General features: G+C 38.8%; 1 protein-coding gene across 1 annotated transcript in view; it reads right to left on the reverse strand.

Moving 5' to 3' along the window:
• Positions 1-256: 256 nt before the first annotated feature.
• The window catches only part of LOC134572823 (rho GTPase-activating protein 20-like), an 84,250-nt gene continuing 62,690 nt past the window's right edge, over positions 257-21,816 (reverse strand). The window contains exons 7-15 of the mRNA XM_063432060.1: positions 20,989-21,066; positions 20,370-20,436; positions 19,370-19,558; positions 12,948-13,123; positions 11,980-12,141; positions 8,767-8,876; positions 4,065-4,254; positions 3,186-3,303; positions 257-2,715 (exon numbers count right to left, since the gene is read on the reverse strand). Of these exons, the coding sequence (XP_063288130.1) occupies positions 1,022-2,715; positions 3,186-3,303; positions 4,065-4,254; positions 8,767-8,876; positions 11,980-12,141; positions 12,948-13,123; positions 19,370-19,558; positions 20,370-20,436; positions 20,989-21,066 (2,784 nt within the window). The 3' untranslated portion in view covers positions 257-1,021. The remainder of the gene's footprint in view (positions 2,716-3,185; positions 3,304-4,064; positions 4,255-8,766; positions 8,877-11,979; positions 12,142-12,947; positions 13,124-19,369; positions 19,559-20,369; positions 20,437-20,988; positions 21,067-21,816) is intronic.

Consider the following 21,816-nt stretch of genomic DNA (forward strand, 5'->3'; position numbering starts at 1 on the left):
AGCTTTCTCACATTCTTATTATTCTCCTTTAAGATTACCGTAAGTATGTTCTCAATGTAAAAAAAACAAAGTGTTGCTGATTATGTGAGCTTACAAGTGTTGTTGCCATTTAGTGAATTTATATTATATATTTTATCTCACAGTATTTTATACAGAGTAATCTATTTCCTAGGTAGCTTAGGCAAGTGAAGATAGCTCGGCTGAAAGCAGAACTAGTTCTTTTGTGTAATGTGATTTTTTTTTTAACAAAAAAAAAAGATACAAATCAAAGCATATAACAGAGATAATAATTTACAGCACATTCAATCTTCCAGGCCCCGAAGATTACAGGATGTCAGAATATATCCACCTTAAAATCATAGTATGTTGGGGTATCCCCCTATCACCTGCTATGAAAGGGGTTCCTAATATTTGGGGAGGATATAAAAAGCGAATAAAACTGTGCTCAGTACTATTCTACAGCTGAACCCACATGGCCATCCACATCATTATTTTTTTATATTTCTGTGTTTTGTATTATTATATCGTAACCTATCAATTCACACAATTTATTTTACATTTATTGCTTAATTTGTCTAGATGGAATTTTCATTTCCAAGAATATTCACACCTTTCTGTGGCGGCTCCTTGTTTTCTTGATTGTTCTAGAGCTATTTACACAAAGTTTCACAGCTGTTCCTTCGTAATGATTGGGGCAGCCAGATGACCTGGACGTAGTACAGTCCTGAGAAACAACATGAAAGATATACTTTTCCTGTAATTGCATATTATTTTGAAGCCTTTCAGGGGAAATATCCTGACATCATGTATTGCCGGAAGAACAGAAATGTGTACATATGAATCAGAGTACAAAGTGGCCATCTGTTCTTCAAAGTATCAAACATTTACATATGTTTAAGCAAACTTAATATTAGACCCAATTTTTACACATAATTAAACTCTTCACATCTTGGACATTGTACATATTCATATCTCTTACAATTCAAAACATTTTCAATGGTTCTTTCTTCACTGGTATTTCCTACACAAACGATTCTTCAACCACAACACAGGTTTTCTTCTTGGTTTCTCCAGAAGTGTCTGCTCCTGAAAGATGGAAGTCCTCCGTTCTGCTATCCATTACTTTTTGTTCCAAAGTCTCTTCTTGAGAAGAGCTACTAGATTGTTCGTCACTGTGCTTAAAGTACTCCCTCACAGTGTTTCTTACAGACGTTGGTAATATAATGCGAATAGTTTGAGTAAAGGAGGCAATGGACTTGCCATGACTTCTTTTTACTTCTGAATCTTTAATAGTCTCCTCAGTGTCAACTTTCTCTAAAACCTGTACACCATTTAAGTCTTTGTCCACACAAACCAAAGGGCAGTCCTCGGCTTGCTTGTTGTCAGTTAATGTTGTCTTTGTAGGAGATGGACTTTTGACATGTTTTAGTTGTGTTTGCCAATGTGGTTTTTCTAAATCGGAGTGCTGCCTCCTGGAAACTGAATGCAAAACAAGTGGGGCATTTTGGCCGTAGAACACAGTCTGGGGTATTTGGAGTTTCACCGATTGAGTGTCTGAGCCTTCTACACCAATATTTTCATTTTGACCATTTTGGTTATTTGCTGGAATAATATTTGGAGGCATAAAAAGCATGACTCTTGTGCTCTTCAGACTGTCATCATTGGAAGACTCTTGTCTCCTTATCTCTACATGCTTTATGGAAGTCTCCTTGCGCACACAGTGTCCATTCTCTGCTTTGACTTCAATATATTTCGTTTCTGGTTTTGTTTCCAAAGTAATAGAGCCAGTTTCAGATTGTACAGAACAGTGTACATCACAGTCTAATTCTTTTCTAGAAATGTTGTCTAGAGTATTTCTTTGTATTATAGCCTCACTGGTGAGTTCATCATTCACTATTTCATTGGTTTTATCACTAGATATCTCCTGCCTCTCACCTAAATCTAGACCACATGGAGTGTCAGCAAAAAGTGTAGACAAGGGAAGGTGCCACTCTTTCAATTTCTTTTTAGAGATCTCTGGGGACAATGTATGCAGCCGAGCTGATGTTCCAAACATGAATGGTAATGAAGTGACATCAGTAGGGCTGAATACAGATGACTCTGAACAGTAAGAAAAAGCACTGTCTAGCGAACTTAAGGAAGAGACTGATGGAGAGGTGGTGGTGGAAGACAGACTTGAATAGCTTGATCTGCTAGAAGGTGCTAAATTTTGAGTCGTCTTCTTCTGTCTGCAGCTGGGCTGAGGGGATCTCCTAATGGTACGCTTGTTCATGGCTGAGTTAAGCTCTGTATTTAACAGTTTCTTAGTTTCCAGCTGAAGCTGCTTTAGTTGATTGATATATTCAATATGGTTGTGCATAATGGTGGCATCGCAGCTAGACTGACGAGCGACAGGTTCATGATCCTGTGTACAGATCTTGGAACTGAGGCATACACTCGGCTCAGAGGAACATCTGTCCCGGGATGGGTTAAGACAGCATGCAGCGTTTAAGCAGCTGAATGGATCCTTGTTGAAACACTCCAAGGAGTCCATCCTGGTTTTACTTTGATAACAGGCAGCTATTTCACTGAAAAGATCCCAATCTTCCCTTTCATCCATTAGCAATGACTCATCAAACATCCCATCTGTGTCTTTCAACAGGTTCGGATCTGACTTATCCAAGTCTGAAGCTGTAAATTCAAGTTCATCTGATGAATCCTGTCCATGGATTATGCCTATATATATAAAAAAGCATTATTAGTCACCGGATACATACACTAAGCATGCACAATTATTTTTTAATTTACTGACAAGTTTTTACAAGATAATAAAGTATTAAATACTAACATTTTCCTTAATGACTTAATGACTAAAATATTAAATTTATGGACATTTTATTGTCATATATATATTGTAATTTAATATATGTTGCTAGCAAATGTAAAAGGAGCCTGAAAGATTCGTTTTGTTCATTTTGTAATTTTTTTTTAAAATTATAATTGTACCTGATTATTTTTTTAAATGTTTTAATTGAAACTGTGCCTTGCAGTAATAGAATTGAATCTATGCAATCACTAGATGTTTAGCTATAACAGACCCTCTTATTTGTGTTCGAATGATTCACTACAGCTGCTGTCCTTTATCCTTCGAATTTTGTTGTCTAATATCAGAAGGTTCTTTTGAACCCCATAAGTATCTCGCTTACCTGATAAATCTTCAGTGCTTGTTGCTGGATCTTTGTCAGGTTTTCTGAATAATGATGCTACATCTTGCCCAAATATGAGTTGGTAATTCTCAATTATAAATTGCACTAAAATAGCTACCTAGATAAACAATAAAAAAAAAAAAAAATCAAAATATTTATGTAATCATTTTCTGAAAAAAAACCCCATAAAATATAGATTAGGAAAAAAAATAATCTGAAGCTTAGGAGAAAAATAATGTACGCATAGAAACAAAAATATATATATATATAAACATTTGGGCGTGGGTGTTAGTTTAGGATCTATTTTTAAAAGTTTCATCAAGCTGATAAAAAAAATCAATTAATGTTAAATATAGTCAGTCTCTTAATGAGTCTAGAAGTGAAGGAAATCCTTGAAAGAGAACATAGTGTGCAGGCATTCTAAAATTTCAGTGTAATTCAAAAATGGACAACACAATGCAGACACCAGCCAAAATGTTCTGAGTGCTGTGAAAGGAATTCACTGTTCCGCATATTGTGGAAATATTTCTACAATTAAAAATGTTTGAGTACAAGATGGAAAATACACAAGGTCATCATACAGCAAGTCCAAAGAGATCTTGTAATCTATTTATATTGTGTTATCTTTTATTGTAACTGTTTAAACAAAGACCCGAAGGAAAATGGGATATGGGTTTAGAGGGAAAATGATTATACCAAATCTAATTTTACTGACAGTTGTCGAGGCACCCAACAATGACTATCAGTGATCACCGTTTTGCAATTAAGATTGGGGAAGGTTTTGTAATTACAATTTTTAAAACATTCTTTATAAAACAGATTATTGTGTGTGAATAATAGTAATAAAAATGGAGAAGTTTGAACTGATTATATGGTTACCTTTTTAGTCGATTTGGTCTCTTCTTCAGGGTCGCTGGGTGTGGGCAACCATAATATATTGGGTGCTATGCAGAGAGCCAGATTGAAAGCTGTCATTTGGTTCTCTTCAGAATTCTCGTTAATGTGATAGAGAACGGCAAACAAATGTTGGAGTAGCACAGCATTGGCATCTGGAAGCTGCTCCACCAGCCTGAAGCAAAGGAAAGTGTTTTTTTATTTCACCGTTATTATTTTTTTTATTTCTTTTTAAATAGTAGTACATCACGAAAGACAATTATACACGAAATACCCAGACAAAAATGCTTATTTTTGATTTGTTATAATATTTACACCATTGTCATCAGTTGTTTAAAAATAAATTAGATTGTGTTGGTCTTCAAGGGACACTATAGTCACCAGAACAACTACAGCTTATTGTATTTGTTCTGGTGAGCATAATCAGTCCCTTCAGGCTTTTTGCACTAAACACCGTCTTTTCAGAGAAAATGCAGTGTTTACATGACATCACAGGGATGCCTCCAGTGGACACGCCTCACATGGCAACTAGAAGTGCTCCCTGATGCAGTGCTGCACAGTGTGCAACACTGCCATTTAGTGTCTCAACCCCCTGCATGGAGACATTGAACTTTCCTCATAGAGATTCATTGATTCAATGCAACTATAAATAGATGCTGATTGGCCAGGGCTGTGTTTCGCTTGTGCTGGCTCTGCCCTGATCTGCTTCCTTGACAGGCTCAGCCAATCCGATGCTGATTTTACTATATTTAAGGGGGCAAGAGATGGTCAGAGGGCCTAGATATTGTATTTGACACAATAGGTTTAGGAATACATGTTTGTGTTCCGGACCCTATAGTGTTCCTTTAAAGTCAATGATTGTATATTTGTAGCCTAATTTCTTATTGAGTTTTTATTCATCACATATGGACGTGCGATATTTGCAATATTTTAACAAGCAAGAGGAAAAATTTACACCATTATTTCTTAAAGGGACACTATAGTCACCTGAACAACTTCAGCTTAATGAGGTTGTTCAGGTGAGAACTATGGCTCCCTGCAGCCTTTCTCGTGTAAATACTGTATTTTCTGAGAAAATACAGTGTTTATATTGAAAGCTAGGAACACCTCCATTTGCAGTCACTCAAAGTGAACCAGAGGGACTTCTGAGTTGATGGAGGCATAATATGCCTCCATCTACTCAGGTCTGCTGTGCACGAGCATCCTGTGATTCAGTATCTCCTCCCACTGCATGCAGACACTGAACTTTCCTCATAGAGATTCATTGATTCAATTCATCTCTATGAGGAGATGCTGATTGGCCACAGCTGTGTTTGAATCATGCTGGCTCTGCCCCTGATCTGCCTCCTTGTCAGTCTCAGCCAATCCTATGGGGAAGCACTGTGATTGAATCAGGCTATCACATGTCAGCAGACTGCTTGTTTTTCCTGAGTCTAACAGCATGCAGATTTACAGCTTCTGGCTTGAATACAGTAAGATTTTTACTATATTTATGGAGGCATGAGGGGTCCAGGGGGGGCTAGATGGTCGTGTTAATACTATAGGGTCAGGAATACATGTAGTTGCACTGGTGACTATAGTGTCCCTTTAAGTAGGTAAAACAATTCAGTTGTCCGCTTGTAAATCCTAAACTCACAATTTTGTATGATGTCCCCATTTTATTGGGGATTAGACATGTATGCTATGTTGACCAGTAGTCAATGATGCATTAGGGAAAAAAACATATGCCGCACACTTGTCCTAAATACTAATAAACATTGCGTCCATCGTGGTTTTCTCCCCATGGGGACACACAATTCTTCAGCTTTATAGGAAATGTTGAAGTGGATAATTTGTTACGTTTCAAACTGTTTAAAGTCCTGTTGAATAAACTCAACAGCCCTAATTCTCATCTGGCAGATAGTTTGTACCAAGTTCAGCTGCACACAGGAGCTAACTTTGGAAAGAGGATTGAACTCAGTATGGTTTCAGCAGCTACAGCATGCTGCAGGGATGAAATTGCATACTTCCCCAAGATTTACAGCACTGTATACCCACAAGGTAGGTTGTCAAACTAATATGCAATGATTTACAATATCAGGACTGAGCTTAGAGTTGCCTACAATTTAGTCATAGACTATTGAACATGTAACAGCTTGTGATAAACACCCCTTACACACAGACACAGACTGTACCACTTACACACACATTGCACACCTCCACACTGCACCCCTTACACACACCTTACACACACGCATAGCACTTACTACACATACACACACACACACACACACACACTGCACCCCTCCTACACAAACTGCACCACTTACGCACAAAGATGCTGCACCACACACATTGCACACCTCCACACTGCACCCCTTACACACACTTTACACACACGCATAGCACCTACTACACACACACACACTGCACCCCTCCTAGACAAACTGCACCACTTACACACAAAGACGCTGCACCACACACACACTACACTCCTTACACACAGACTGCAGCCCATACGCACACTGCACCCCACACACACCTTAGACACACAGACTACACCCCTCACACACATACTGCACCACACATGCATACACACACTAGAATGCCTATACACACTCCAAATCCTCTACACACACACTAAATCTCTTATGCACACTGTGGGTCCTCCACGCATACACTAGATCCCCTTATAGGCACACACTGCACCACCTACACACACATATGCACATATGACATATGCACTCGGGATCCCCTGTGCACAAACTAGATCCGCTGTAAGCAATTGCATACTACATTCTCTAAACACAGACACTCTACAACCCCTACTCACACTATATCACCTATACACACATATACTACAGCCCCTATGCACACACTCGCTACATCCCCTATATACACTATGCCCTCTATACACACACATTCTCTCTTACTCTCTCCAGCCCCTAGCCTCACATATTATACCACAAATGCAAGATAACTGAAACTGGCCTATTTACACAAAACACCACACACACGCAATCCCACAAGCTGCCTCCAAACACATGCACAATACACTTTACTGGCAATTATGTCCGCTGGTATCCCACTTATGGAGACAGCAGAGACAAGTAGTAAGCTAACACAGCACAAGCATGTTAATACATTTCCTTGCGCTGCACAGAACAACCACAGGGCCTTTTTCTCATGCGAAAGCACATCAGCAGGGCTCTGCTCATTGGCTCTGCGCCAGTGGCGGATCCAGAACCTGATCTCGGGAGGGGCACTTGTAGATTATTTAAAGAAATAATCCAGGCACAATAACCACTACAGCTCAGTGTAGTAGTTATGGCGCCAGTAGTGCCAGGATCCCATCCCAGAGTAAGTAGTCAAACCGTTTAAGAACAGTTTGACAACTTACCTGGGGTCTGCTGGGATATTGGGCATAGGAGCAGTGGTATGTGTTAGGGGTGAAGTGTGTGTGAAAGGTGCAGTGTGTGTGTGAGTGGTGAAGTGCGAGTGCGTGAGGGCAGCAGTGTATGTCAGAGTTGCAGTGTGTGTGTGTTAGAGGACAGTGTATGTGCGGGGCAGTGTGGGTGTGTGTGTGTGTGTGTGTGAGTGGTGCAGTGTGTATGTGAGGGTGGCAGTGTGTGTGAGAGTTGCAGTGTGTGTGTGTGTTTGGGGCGGTGTGTGTATGGGGGGCAGTGTTTGTGGGGAAGTGTGTGCAGTGTGTGTATGGGGGCAGTGTTTGTGGGGCAGTGTGTGTAGTGTGTGTATGGGGGCAGTGTTTGTGGGGCAGTGTGTGTAGTGTGTGTATGGAGGTAGTGTGTGTAGTGTGTGTATGGGGCAGTGTTTCTGGGGCAGTGTGTGTAGTGTGTGTATGGGGGCAGTGTGTGTAGTGTGTGTATGGGGGTAGTGTGTGTAGTGTGTGTATGGGGGCAGTGTGTGTAGCGTGTGTATGGGGGTAGTGTGTGTAGTGTGTGTATGGGGGGTAAGGAGGGTAGGGAGGCTTTTTTTTAAAATTTAATTAAAATTAATATATTCATGTCCCCCCTCCCTTCTTACCTTTACTGGGAGGAGGGGGGACATTTCTTAGTCCCTGGTGGTCCGGTGGGGATTCCCTGGTGGTCCCAGTGGTGGTGAGATGAACTCTAGCCCAGCCACAGGGCTAGAGTTCAATCTCGCAAGATTTGGAGCGTTGCCGTGGTTACCGTGGCAATGCTCCAAATCTCGCGAGAGGAGGACCCGGAGGAGCTGCAGGCTGAGCTCCCGGTTCCTCTCTCCCTCCCCTGCCGGCTTCCAGCACCGTGCCTGCGGACCGGAGAGGGAGAACTCTGATCTCCCCTCCGGTCCGCAGGCACATTGCAGGGCTGGCACTTGGGCAATGCCAGCCCTGCATTAGCTGGCAGTGGAGAATCTCGGGGGGGGGGCAATTGCCCCGTTGCCCCCGCCCAGATCCGCCACTGCTCTGCGCATGGGCTGCCCTGTAAGAGCATTGAACCAACATGCTCACTTTGAAATGGGGCGTGCTTGTCATTAGTGATGACAAAACACCTCCTCGGATGGATGGATGGATGGATAGATAGATAGATAGATAGATAGATCGTTTCTGCATATTCAGTATATTTAGACATTTTGTTTAGAATTATGATAATGTAAACAAGAATATTAACAAGCAAGCAAAATATGTGTGTCCAGATTTTTTGTAATCTTAAAGTGATATACTGACCTTTTAATAGTTTCAATCTTATATTCATGATTTTCCATTTCTGTAACCTCCATCCACAGTCCGTGCATGTCTGAGGATAGAATACTGTCAGGTATATTGCGCAGAAAATCCTAAATCAAATACACACATATAGTATGATTGTCAGATGGTCGGGAAACAGATGGACACTTATCATTTCACACTCACTGATCCAACAAACAGACATTTCCATAAATATAATAAAGTATGTAAAATGTTCTGAAAAACTAGACCTGCATGGCTTAACCAATTATTATACATTATAAAGCCAGGATATACACATCGGTTATACTTATAATCTGGTTTAGAACTATTGATGGTACCTACAATAATAAGAAGCACAATTAATTCTCCTGTTAGATTGATTATTAATTCTTAGAACTGGTAAACACTATATACTATACACTGGTATAACACTATACCTTATCACTTTCCTTGCTCTGCTAGTTTGATATAATATTATAAGTACTTCTAAAGTATATTTGACAAAAACAATATAGCATGGCAAAGTATAGCAGAGAATAGCATAGCATGATATAGCATAGTAAAGTATAGAATAGCATAAACATATCATTATATAGTACAGCATAGTATAGAAAAATTATACCATAGCAGAGTATAGTATATATAACTAAACAATAAATAAAAATGCAAGAATATAAATATATAACAGGGTATTGGCTTTTCTCTGAAATATGTTTCACCGTGTAGACCTTTTCTTTCTCTTTCTCTCTAATTCCACTTGTACACATTATGATAAAAAGGTCAAGATTGATGATTTTGTATTTTTAACCAAATATGGATTTATAGTTTTTTCAACACAGTAGTTTATCTATAGAGCAAGTAATATTTTTTTTACAATTGTACTGCTAAGCACTCCACTTTTAAAGCCACATGAAACATTTTCAGCAATTTGAGCTACTGCAGTTCTTCTGTATGGTTGCACATATAGGCTAGCCTTTGCTCCTCATGTGCATCAGTAAGCCTTGGGCGCCCATGACCCTAACCCCGGTTCACCAGTTGTCCTTCCTTGCCCCACTGCAATCCCGGGAACACACCACAAGACATGCCATTTTTTTTTTAAATGCTCTGACTCAGTCATCTAGCCATCACTGTTTGGCCCTTGTCAAAGCCTCTTTCAAATGTCCATTTTTCCTGCTTCCAACATATGAAATTCAAGAACTGACTGTTCACTTGCTGCCTAATATATCCCACCCCTTGGTGGTAGTAGCAAATATTCAAACGAGAACTTTGAAGGCCGAAGTGGAGAAGGGTTCCATGTGAACAGCAGTTGAACATGGGTCAGTCGGTCCTAAGAGATAGGCGAGCGCTATAATAAGTTATTCCCTTCAGCTGACAGTGGGTTTAATGCTGTGGCTGATCAGTGTATAGTATACTATAACATAAAATTGTATAGTATGGCAAAGTATAGTATAGTAAAACATATTATAGTATAATATAGCACAGTATAATACAGAATAGCATAGCTATGACCAAGTACGTAGATTAAGAGTGCAAGCTTATTGGAGACCTCTCAGGTATCTAAATCTACATAGATATCCAATAAATGTTTCAAGTTTACACTACCGTATCTTGTACCACTATAACTAATAGTTACCACTCTCTACTTCTAGCTATTATAAAACTAATTTACACTGGGGCAGTTTTTTTCTTTTTTTCACCATACAGTTTAACATACAGAGTATCTATTGCACCAGACACTATTGAATTCATTCTGTAATAAATAATCTGGTATGGGCCATAAATAAAATCGCTGGAATCAGAAGAGGGCCTGGGGCCGCCGGCTGTTGCTGGCTCTTTGTTAATTAATGTATGTTTTATGCTGGATATTCTATGCGGTATGTTATACTTATAATGGACATTACAGAAGTTCCTTTGGTTGTTTAATATTTCTGTTGAGTTACTTTGAGTGGATTCTTTCCCACATTTTGATTGCCACACAAAAGTATATTAAACATCTCATATTTTCATTCATGTAACTCCCTGGCAGATGTTTACAAGGCACTTAAAAGAATTCTTATTCATTTGCTGTTGAGCCCATGACATTCTTTATATAATTTCCAGAGGCACCTAAGGGTTTTTTCCAGTTCCACAAAAGAGCAAGACACAGTGTGGTTATAAATGATGATGTACTAATAAATACACTAGCATCTTCTATAAATGTTAAGTTTTGCTATGCCAGATTGCTCAGTCCAAATTAGAAATTGTATATAAAATATATAATGCTCCAGCATTCCTGATATGATATCTCCATTTATTTAAGGGAGCAGCACACAAATTGACAACGTTTCAGTCAAAAGTCCTTTGTCAAGTGTTTAGCCAAAACGTTGTTAAGTTGCATGCTGTTACCTTAAATAAACGGAAAACTTGTATCTGTAGTGCGCAACCATTATTTCTTTTATTTGCATATTGGATTGTGGGGCTGGGTCCTTGCACCCTATTATGGTACTTCTTTTCAAACTCATCTGATGTTCTGTATATATTAAGGTAATCCTTAAGGTACTCATCTGATGTTATGTATATATTAAGGTACTTCTTAAGGTACTCATATGATGTTCTGTATATATTATGGTACTTCTTAAGGTACTCATCTGCTGTTCTGTATATATTAAGGTACTTCTTAAGGTATTCATCTGATGTGCTGTACATATTCAAATTTGAAATCTTGACATATTCAGTGTTTCAGGGTTCCGTAGTCAGAATAATAAAACCAGAAACATGTTCTTAAACTTGAGAAATCCCCAAGGGTATCAGCAAGAGTAAACCACTGACCCCCAATTATATAATTTATATGTATGCGAACAGGTTGTTAATTCAAGGAGAAATCTGATTGCCATTATGGAGTCATGAATTCCTTTTTGTGGCATAATTGGAAATGGCTAAAATTGTTATTTCATTTATTTTTTGCCTTCTTTTGGATCAACAGCACATAACAGTGGGTTTTAAGGTTGAAATTGATTAACTTCAGTCTTTTTTTCAGCCTAGTCTGCTATGTTACTATGAAATTGATCCACTTTCCTCTAACTTGATAAATGTCAAAAAACTTTTTGGGGTCATTGGTATCATTAAATTGATTCACACAGAGTAAGATTACAGAGTAAATTGGGACACAGAGTAAGAATAAGAGTAAAACCCTACAATAGGCCTTTGAGAACTAAAATGGTAAGTATGTACCGTGATCACAGCTGCTGCAACGAACACCGACTCTCTGTCTATCTGAACATCATTCCCAGAGATCAGCTTCTCCTTCAGTTCTTTGCAAGTTTTAGCGTTGGCTGAACGTCGGAAAATCCCCTTGGTGTTTGGACCTTCCTCGTACAACAGCATAAGCATATCCTAAACAAATGATAAACAATTAGTTCTGTCTCATGCAAAGTGTACGTTCCATGGCAGCATTACATCTGAGTGCTAGCTGCCAAGCAATTAGCTGACACGATCAATGAACAAATGTTTCAAATACACTCAGAACTTTTTTTCCGTGTTAAGAAACTGCCAGATCAGTTCTCTCTTAGGGATTTATCTTTTGTTTTTGATTTACAAGGCACATGCCTGGTTTATAGCCTGTTCAGTTGGAGTTTATACCTTCTTTACATCAAGCCTCTGACCTCTGAAATTAAAGGGACTCAACAGACCACTGAAGCACATCTGCTTGTTAAAGTTCTAAAGGGGTTAACTGCATCTCACCTATGTCCCCGGTTATAAAAGTGCCGATTTAACAGCATGTATTTAATATGTCAGAACCAATAAATGATTTATCAAGAACCGCTAACCTACTGATAAAGATTATCGACTCTAATTAAAATAAGGCTTTTGTGGGCAGAGTTTAATTTTAGAGTGAGTAGAGATATTACTAAGTCTTGGGCTACTATTTATGGGTAAGCTAAAGCAGAGAGATGGGGAATTCTGGAATTCTGCTCATCTGCTCAATAAGAAAAATCCAGAGAGCAAATTAAAATATGTTTATATATAGACTCAAATTAGCAACATGGATGTCAAGGTATATAATGAAAAGAATTCATAATGAATCATCATAGGAATGGTGATATTGATTAAATGAAATGCAATTATTTCCTTTTTATAAATAATATATATTTTGGTCCCCCAGGATGGAAAGTTAAAGCAGACCGCTGAAGGTGTCTTACCATTATGGGTTTGGGAAGATTGCCATTGAGACAAATAGATGACAGGGACAAGCCAAAGAGTTTTCGCGGAGTGTTTGGTGATTGAGGGACATGGCTGCTCAGAGTGGTGCTCCCAGTACGTCGAAGGGCCCAGTCAATCAGGGACTTTTTCCTTCTGGAATGTTTTTGCACTGATTCTGTAAGATAAGAATACAAAAAGTTTTATCATCCATATATGCTGTAAATTTCTCATCGATACGAAGATCTGGGGTTATGCAATATGGTCACCACTGGGATAATACATTAACAGCTCTGCGTTACCAAGATTTAGTAAGGATGTACATTTTATAAAATGGTTTACATACCAGAACTACTCAAATGTCAATAGCCCTACAGCTCTATGTGCAAATGTTTGGACATCCATGACAAAATGAAATGTTTAGTTGATTTCTAAATGAAAAGAAGTTAACACTCATCTTCTGTGATTGTAGCAAAAAAACATAATTCAACAAATGCCAGCATTTGGTTCCAAAATACCTCTAGATTATACATGGGTTGAATATTGTGATTGGGACTAAAGGTTTCCTTTTGCTGACCTTTCCATGCAAATCATGTTTGTGCAACTGTGGAACTGTCACCTTTAGTAAGGACTATAGAGTTAGTGTAGACCAGCGTTTCAAAATTGGGGATCCGCCGTAATTTCGGCAAACAAAATGGCCACCGCGATTTGGCCCGGTCGAGTGCCGGTGATAATTGAGGTGGGCGGCGAGGGAGCACTCTCCCCTGCTCAGCTTCCTCACGCCTACCGCAGTGATGCCAGAGCCGAAATATGACGTCACTCCAGCCCTGGCATTATTAAGAGGCGCGTGAGGGAGCTGAGCAGGAAGATCACTGTTCCCTCGCCGCCCGCACTGTACTCTTGCATGCCAGCTGCTCAGCCCAGCAGCCCCACTGGACCCCCGGGATCCGCACGCCAGCCGCCCAGCCCAACAGCCCCACTGGTCCCTGGGGAAATAGAGACTGCATGCCAGCACTCCCAAAGTTAGGTAGGTTGGGTGGAGTGGAATTTAAAAAAATAAATAAATTGTGTGTGTGTCTGTTAAGGAGTTTTTATGTGTGTTTGTCATTAAGTGTGTTTGTCACTGAGAGTGTATGTGTGTTTGTCAGTGAGTGCATGTGTGTGCTTGTCAGTGTGAGTGCCTGTGTGCTTGTCAGTGTGTGTGTGTGTTTGTCAGTGATTGTGTGTGTATGTGTGTTTGTCAGGGAGTGTGTATGTGTGCTTGTCAGTGAGAGTGCATGTGTGCGTGTCAGTGTGTGTGTATGTGTGTCTGTCAAAGAGTATGTGTGTCTGAGTGTGTGTCAGTGTGTGTATCTGTGTGTCAAGGTTTGTGTATGTGTCACTGTGTGTATCTGAGTGTGTGTGTGTGTATGTGTGCATGTCAGTATGTGTGTATTGGTGTGTGTGTGTGTGTATGTGCCAGTGTGTATCTCTGTGTCAAGGTGTGTATCTTTGTGTCTGTGTGTATATGTCAGTGTGTATATGAATGTGTGTGTATGTGTCAATGTTTTTACATGTGTGTCTGTATGTTAATTTGTTTGTGTATGTAGGTACATGGCATACGTACAGCAATCATATGTGCATACATCCCAGCAATTAAACACCATCCCAGCAATCAAACACATATATGTGCATACATCCCAGCAATCAAACACCAACACAGCATGCAAACACACTCCTGCAAACACAAACATTACATACAAAAACCCCTGGATTCAAATTTCTAATTTATATACAAACACTCAAACACACCCTTCACTCAAACACTCAAACTTTAAAAGCTAACACTAAATCCAAGCACACCCCTGTGCGCAAAACGCTAACATTATATACAAACACCAACTGTACACACAAAAGTACACCTGCTCCTAAATACTACTATAAGTTTACTATCTGTGCTATGGCGCAAAGAAAAATGGGGGCCATGTTCTTAGCGCATTATGTCAAAGGGTTCCACTGGAAAAATTTATTGGGAACCCCTGGTGTAGACAATGAAGGTTCTGAAACCTTACTAAAAAAAGTCACTAGTGAATAACTAAAAGGGTTACCAAAATGTTTGTACATGCCAGATTTACTGTTTTATTTTTTATATCAATTAAAATCAGCAAATAAATAACATCTATGTATTGAAATTTAAAGATATATGTTGAGTTTTCAGTTGCTCACAAACTATGTTATTCGGTCGGGGATGCTCCAACGTTTGCATAAAATTCAGTGTCTATGTCATCACTATGTCCATATATACCACTGGTCTAAGTTATCAGAGAGAGGAATTAAAGGAATTTTAACCATAAAGTTATACGAAGTATCTACGTGATCATTCGGGGTTTTCGAAATGTAAAACCACTGTAATACACTCATTGCACCAGCTATTCGCCCCCTCAGCAATTCCTGCTTAGTAATGCATATATAAAGTAAAATTCATTGACTTTCAAACACACATTTTCTACATGTATCAGTATTTGGAATTGCTGTTACCCAGGCGTGCTCTCTGGATCTGTGCCTGTTGGAGATGCAAGACGTCAATGCCCAGAGACATAACAGAGAGAACTGATTTAACAGAAGGGTTGCTGTTTTGGCCTGTTTAGAGCTGTTTTTTAAGCTGAAACACTGAAGAATCTGACTCTGAAATATCCAGAACTGATCTTTTGCTAAAAGCTGAATGTTTTTTTATTTGTAACAAAAACGCTTGCAACTAACTGTGAGAAAAAAAACCTAAAATGTCAGAGTGCAAACTGAAAATTCCAGAAAAACAGCAAATAGCTTAAATCAACACTATAATGTCAGGAACACAAACATGCATTCCTGACACTTAAGTAGCTGTTTAGGTGACCGGCCTCTCTATCAATCTCAGTAGTTAGTGCTTTTACTCACCTTTTCTCGCATTCTTCGCCAGTCTCGCCTGCATCGTCTAGATTATCATAGGAAAGCATTGGGAGTCTATAGCCGCACTGCACCAATCGGCATCTTCTTCTAGAGATACATTGAATCAATGCACCTCTATTGGAAACGTTCTACGTCTCTACGTCATGGACACGCTGAACATACGTACTGTGCAGCACTGGACCTGGAAGCATCTCTAGTGGCCGTCTGAGTTACAGACATTTGAAGTGCTACTAGGAAGCAATGTAAACACTGCATTTCCTCTGAAAAGACAGCTTTTACATTGAAATGATTACAGGGACAGGATATAGACACCAGAACATTAAACTGTAGTGGTTGTGGTGACTCTAGGGTCCCTTTAAGGTCATGCAATATCAGACTGTCTCCCGTACTTCTAGTTTTCAAACATTTTATTATTGAAATAAATTTAACAGCAATCGTGGCTTACTAAAAATCTCTTATATATGGGCTACCTGTTATATTTACCTTTAGAAGCTGTTTTCTAATCACTAACCAGGAATTAACAGGAAATGATAAATGGAATTGCAATCACTAGAGAGTGTTTCAATTTTAATTATTTGGGCAATTTCCTTATCATTTCTCCACCATCTCAGTTTAGAAAATTACGATAAATACTTTGTGGAAAGTGCAATAGATATGGAATTGGAAGTTCTAGATTTAAAAGAAGGGAATCTGCTTTGTTTAACTTTATTGTTCCATGTGCAGAATAAGGCAAATTAAATGGACTCTCCAGTACCAGGAAAAAAAATCAATTTTCCTGGCACTGCAGGTCTCCTCTGCCTCCCACCTCCCATCCCCAGTTGCTGAAGGGGTCAAAACCCAGTGACTTACCAGAGGCAGCGACGATATCCCTCGGCATTCGCCCATGGTCAGCCCATGCTCCTCCCCATCACCACATCAGCCGGCTGGGGAGACTGATCACGCCCTGCCGGCGGGGGAGACCTAATGCGCATGCGCGGCAATGCCGCACGCGCGCATTAGACCTTTGCCGATAGGAAAGCATTGAAAATGCTTTCAATGCTTTCCTATGGGGATTTTAGCTACGCTGGAGGTCCTCACATAGTGAGATCCTCACATAAACCCAGACGTGCCCTCTAGTGGCTGTCTAGTAGACAGCCACTAGCGGAGGACTTAACCCTGCAAGGTAATTATTGCAGTTTATAAAAACTGCAATAATTACAGTTGCAGGGTTAAGGGTAGTGGGAGTTGGCACCCAGACCACTCCAATGGGCAGAAGAGGTCTGGGTGCCTGGAGTGTCCTTTTAACCCCTTCATTCATCGGCATTTTTGCGTTGCCGACCGGTGACGGTCCTGAACCGTCCTAACCGTCCAATGTACTTACCCGATCGCCGTCGTTCCCCCGGCGGCGATCGGCGGTGCTCCCGGTGTGGGGAGACTGCCTGCAGCCCAGACAGTCTCCCCATGGCGGTTTAGGACCCCTGTGGCCATGTGATCGCCCAACAGGGCGACCACATGGTCACAATAGGTGTCCAAGTATCTGCCTGCAGGGGGACTGTCTGTGCTGACAGGCAGTCTCCCTGCAACTGTAAAATCATAAAAAAAATTAAAGTGAACGTTAATAAAAAAAAAATATTATTATATATGTGTATATATATGATATATAGACATATATTATACCTATATAATATATGTCTATATATCATATATATATAATGTCATGCTAAGTGTATTTTTATATTAATATGTACATATATTAATATAAAAATACACTTATAATTAAATTACACACGTATATATATAATATATATAATAACTATATATATTGTATATATATTATTATTATAAAATACGAATAATAAGTAATTTAAATTAATTAAAAAAATAAAAAATAATAATAAAAATTTAAAAAAAATTATATATCTATACGAAATTTTATTCTAACTGTATTTTGATATTAATATATATATTTATATCAAAATACACTTAGAATGAAATTGTATATATATCTATGTATATATAAATAAATAAAAAGAATGCGAACTATTCATATGTCCATATACAAAATTACATAAATAATTATATAAATATACACATAGACTTCAAATATATAAATATGCATATATATTTAAATTCTACGTGTGTATTTATGTAATATTTTTACATAATTAAGTTATTTTATTGATCGCAATTTAAGGGACTTGCCTGCCAACCCAGGCCGAAAGTCCAGAGAATTTAATTTGCTATCACTGTATTTTACACTGTAACGTTCTACGACACCCTAAAACCTGTACATGGGGGGTACTGTTTTACTCGGGAGACTTCGCTAAACACAAATATTAGTGATTCAAAACAGTAAAACATATCACAGCGATGATATTGTCAGTGAAAGTGACTTTTTTTGCATTTTTCACACACAAACAGCACTTTTACTGATGATATAATTGTTGTGATACATTTTCCAGTTTTTAAACACTAATATTTGTGTTCAGCAAAGTCTCCTGAGTAGAACAGGACCCCCCATGTACAGGTTTTATAGCGTTTTTGAAAGTTACAGGGTCAAATATATGGGTCAAATATTTTTACATTGAAAACGGCCAGGTTGGTTACGTTGCCTTTGAGAGCGTATGGTAGCCCAGGAATGAGAATTACCCCCATGATGGCATACCATTTGCAAAAGAAGACAACCCAAGGTATTGCAAATGGGGTATGTCCAGTCTTTTTTAGTAACCACTTAGTCACAAACACTGGCCAAAATTAGCGTTCAATTTAGTTTTTTACTTTTTTCACACACAAACAAATATGAATGCTAACTTTGGCCAGTGTTTGCGACTAAGTGGCTACTAAAAAAGTCTGGACATACCCCATATTGAATACCCTGGGTTGGCTACTTTAAAAAAATATATGTACATGTGGGGTGTTATTCAGCGATTTATGACAGATAATAGTGTTACAATGTCACTATTGATACATTTTAAAAATGTATGTTTTGAAACCGCAATATCCTACTTGTACTTATAGCCCTATAACATGCAAAAAAATAGCAAAAAGCATGTAAACACTGGGTATTTTTAAACTCAGGACAAAATTTTGAATCTATTTAGCAGTTTTTTTCATTCGCTTTTGTAGATGAGTAAAAGATTTTTCACATAAAAGTCAAAAAACGTGTATTTTTTTCAATTTTTCCATTACATGAGATTATATAAATAATGGTATGTAAAGAAAGCCCGTTTTGTCCTGAAAAAAACAATATATAATTTGTATGGGAACAGTAAATGAGAGAGCGGAAAATTACAGCTAAACACAAACACCACAAAAGTGTAAAAAGATGCCTGGTCGTGGAATGGCTTTGTGCTCTTAATTGTCTTTTGAGATATGATTATTAAGGGCATTTACTGAGATTCTTTTCAACTTTAAACATCTATGTGTGTGGCACCATCCTCACGTAAGTACCCAGCATTCAAAGTCTGCTTTATGTTTTCTCCTAAATAAAAATATACAAATGGCAGATGTATTACATTACCTCTCCCTGCATTCTCATGGACTTGCGGCCTTAGTCTCAGGACGAACTGGCAATGTCTCTCCCTGGGAAGCTGCTCTACGATAACAGTCTCAGAGCCTTGATCTAAGAAGAGGTTGTTGTTGCTCCCCTTTGGCATCTCATGGGATTCCCGAAAACAATGCAAGGCAATGCTGAAAGGGTGCTCGTGGCCTGACAAAAGAGAAGTACAATTGAAGACAGTGTTTCATTCAAATTATTTACACACCAATGACAGTCATGTAATGTGGGAATAGATTGGTAAACATAATAAAACACAACTAAAACAACTGCATTTTCAACATAATTTTGCTTTTTTCCCCAAAAAGTAAGACTTGTTACGCCGTCTGTAAGTCATAACTATTATAGTAAAAGGAACCCAAAAGAACCAAGACCACTTTATCACAACAAAGTGGTCTGTTTGCAGTGCCCCTGGCGATTTTTCCTGAAATCTAAAACATTGCCTTTCATTAGATATTTCAATGGTATGATTGTAGAGCAAAACATACCCCTAGTGGCTGTCTTCCTGACAGGCACTAGAGCCTCTTCTGCGTCCATAACTGAGTTTGACTTGGTTATGTGACATTCAACATCCTCACAGAATATCGTCACATATCACATTGCATTTCATTCCCAATGCTTCTCTGTGAGAAGAATTGGATTGGACGAGAACCCAGGAAGCAACACTTGCTGGTTTTAGGTCACGGGAGGAAGAAAAGGCGACAACAAGTGAGTCGCTGGGCTGGAAATAAAGGTAAGTAAAACCTTTTTTATATTTAATTAGGGTGGGGGCCCTAATCTAAATAGTGAGGACACTATGTTAGGAATACACTATGTTAGGAATACCTCTAAGCTACATTACATCATGCATAGCACAACACAAAACATATCATAGCTGTCCAATCGCTGGAGCCATTTAGCAAGCGCTAGACCTTGATTGCATAGAGCACACATTTAGATAATTCTGTTTTAGATCATCTCTCACCATACAATGGATAGGAGGGTTCATCCTTTCCAGATACCACCCACAAATGGTAGTCACCTGGCTTGCCCTAGGGACAGAAAAACATAAATCATGCAATTATGGCATTATGTATAAACTAGTGCCGTTTTTGGCCATTTGTAATCACACTCAAGCAGGGTTTTATTTCTATAACAAACCAATCATCTTGCTTCCTCTTCATTATCTACAAATTCATTTAGGATACTTTACATCGTGTGATTAGATCTAACTAGTCAATAAAGGTTTTTTTTGTTCTTGGAAAATTCCTACGAAATATCACTTACTATATTATATAATAGTGAAGAGAACGTTAATGTAAAAAAAAAACATTACTTCTAGTACTCTCTTCCCAGCTGATTCCATCACCCTTTAAGGGAACAGGTTGTCTATTTTGCAAGGGACATTTCTCTTCTACCGATATGAGATATAGGGGGAATCCTCAGAGGACCTTAAGTTCCCGGGTAGGTAATAGCAGTGCTACACATATCAAGATGTTTCGGTTTTAGTCATTCTTGATCATTCTGATATGTATAACCTACATAACCATACATCATTAAAACTGATTTACGTAGAAAAAGCAAAGTAACCAATGTGTACTTACTGGAATTCCGAGTTGCTCAGAAGCCATTCTAATTACTTTGTCTGCATCGTCCATGTTGGTTACATTTATGGTGGCGCTCTGGAAAGAGGGAGTGAGTTATGAGAATTCTCTACAATTTAGAAATATTCTAGCGCAGAGATATGTTAATATGCTTTACAAAACTGAAGCTAGAATTAAAAATATTTGCAGATGCCTGACCCCAAATGAGTTACAAAGACGGCAGTGTGTTTAGAGATGCATTATAAATGAAGACTCAGCATCTCTTACTTCCCATGCCAGATGTGAGCTGATGTAACCGTATTAGGGAAGTGATCACACTGATCTTGTTTACTTTGTACTCAGCGAGATTAGCAGGACATAGTTTTTGTATATTCATTAAAGATGTGGTCCCCAGGGCTTACTGCAGGAACAAACCCTGCCTGTGTTATCTATTGTTTTGCAAAATTCCAAAGTTCTGCTTACTTCCCACCACTCTTAGTTCATTCGATTGCATCCCACCTACATTTGTAACAGTTAACCTTTGGTATGGCAGCTGTAATGGATTACATTTATCACAATACTCGGGCAGCTCAATGGCTAATTAATGAGACAAATAGAATCCATAATGGATATTATACAAAGACAATTCATCACTTCTCTACATATCTACAAGGAAATCTGCAAAATAAAGTCCAAACTACAGAACTGGAAAAATTCTCCAATTCCCCTGTACTTCAAATCTGGGTTGTCAATTCACCATAATTCGCGGTTTAGTAAAAAAAAAGGCTCCTCGGGGATCCTAATGAGCTATACACATCATTAAATTAGAAGCTTGCAGTTTTGCACTCC

The sequence above is a fragment of the Pelobates fuscus genome, chromosome 9, assembly GCF_036172605.1.
Source record: "Pelobates fuscus isolate aPelFus1 chromosome 9, aPelFus1.pri, whole genome shotgun sequence".
Taxonomy (NCBI): domain Eukaryota; kingdom Metazoa; phylum Chordata; class Amphibia; order Anura; family Pelobatidae; genus Pelobates; species Pelobates fuscus.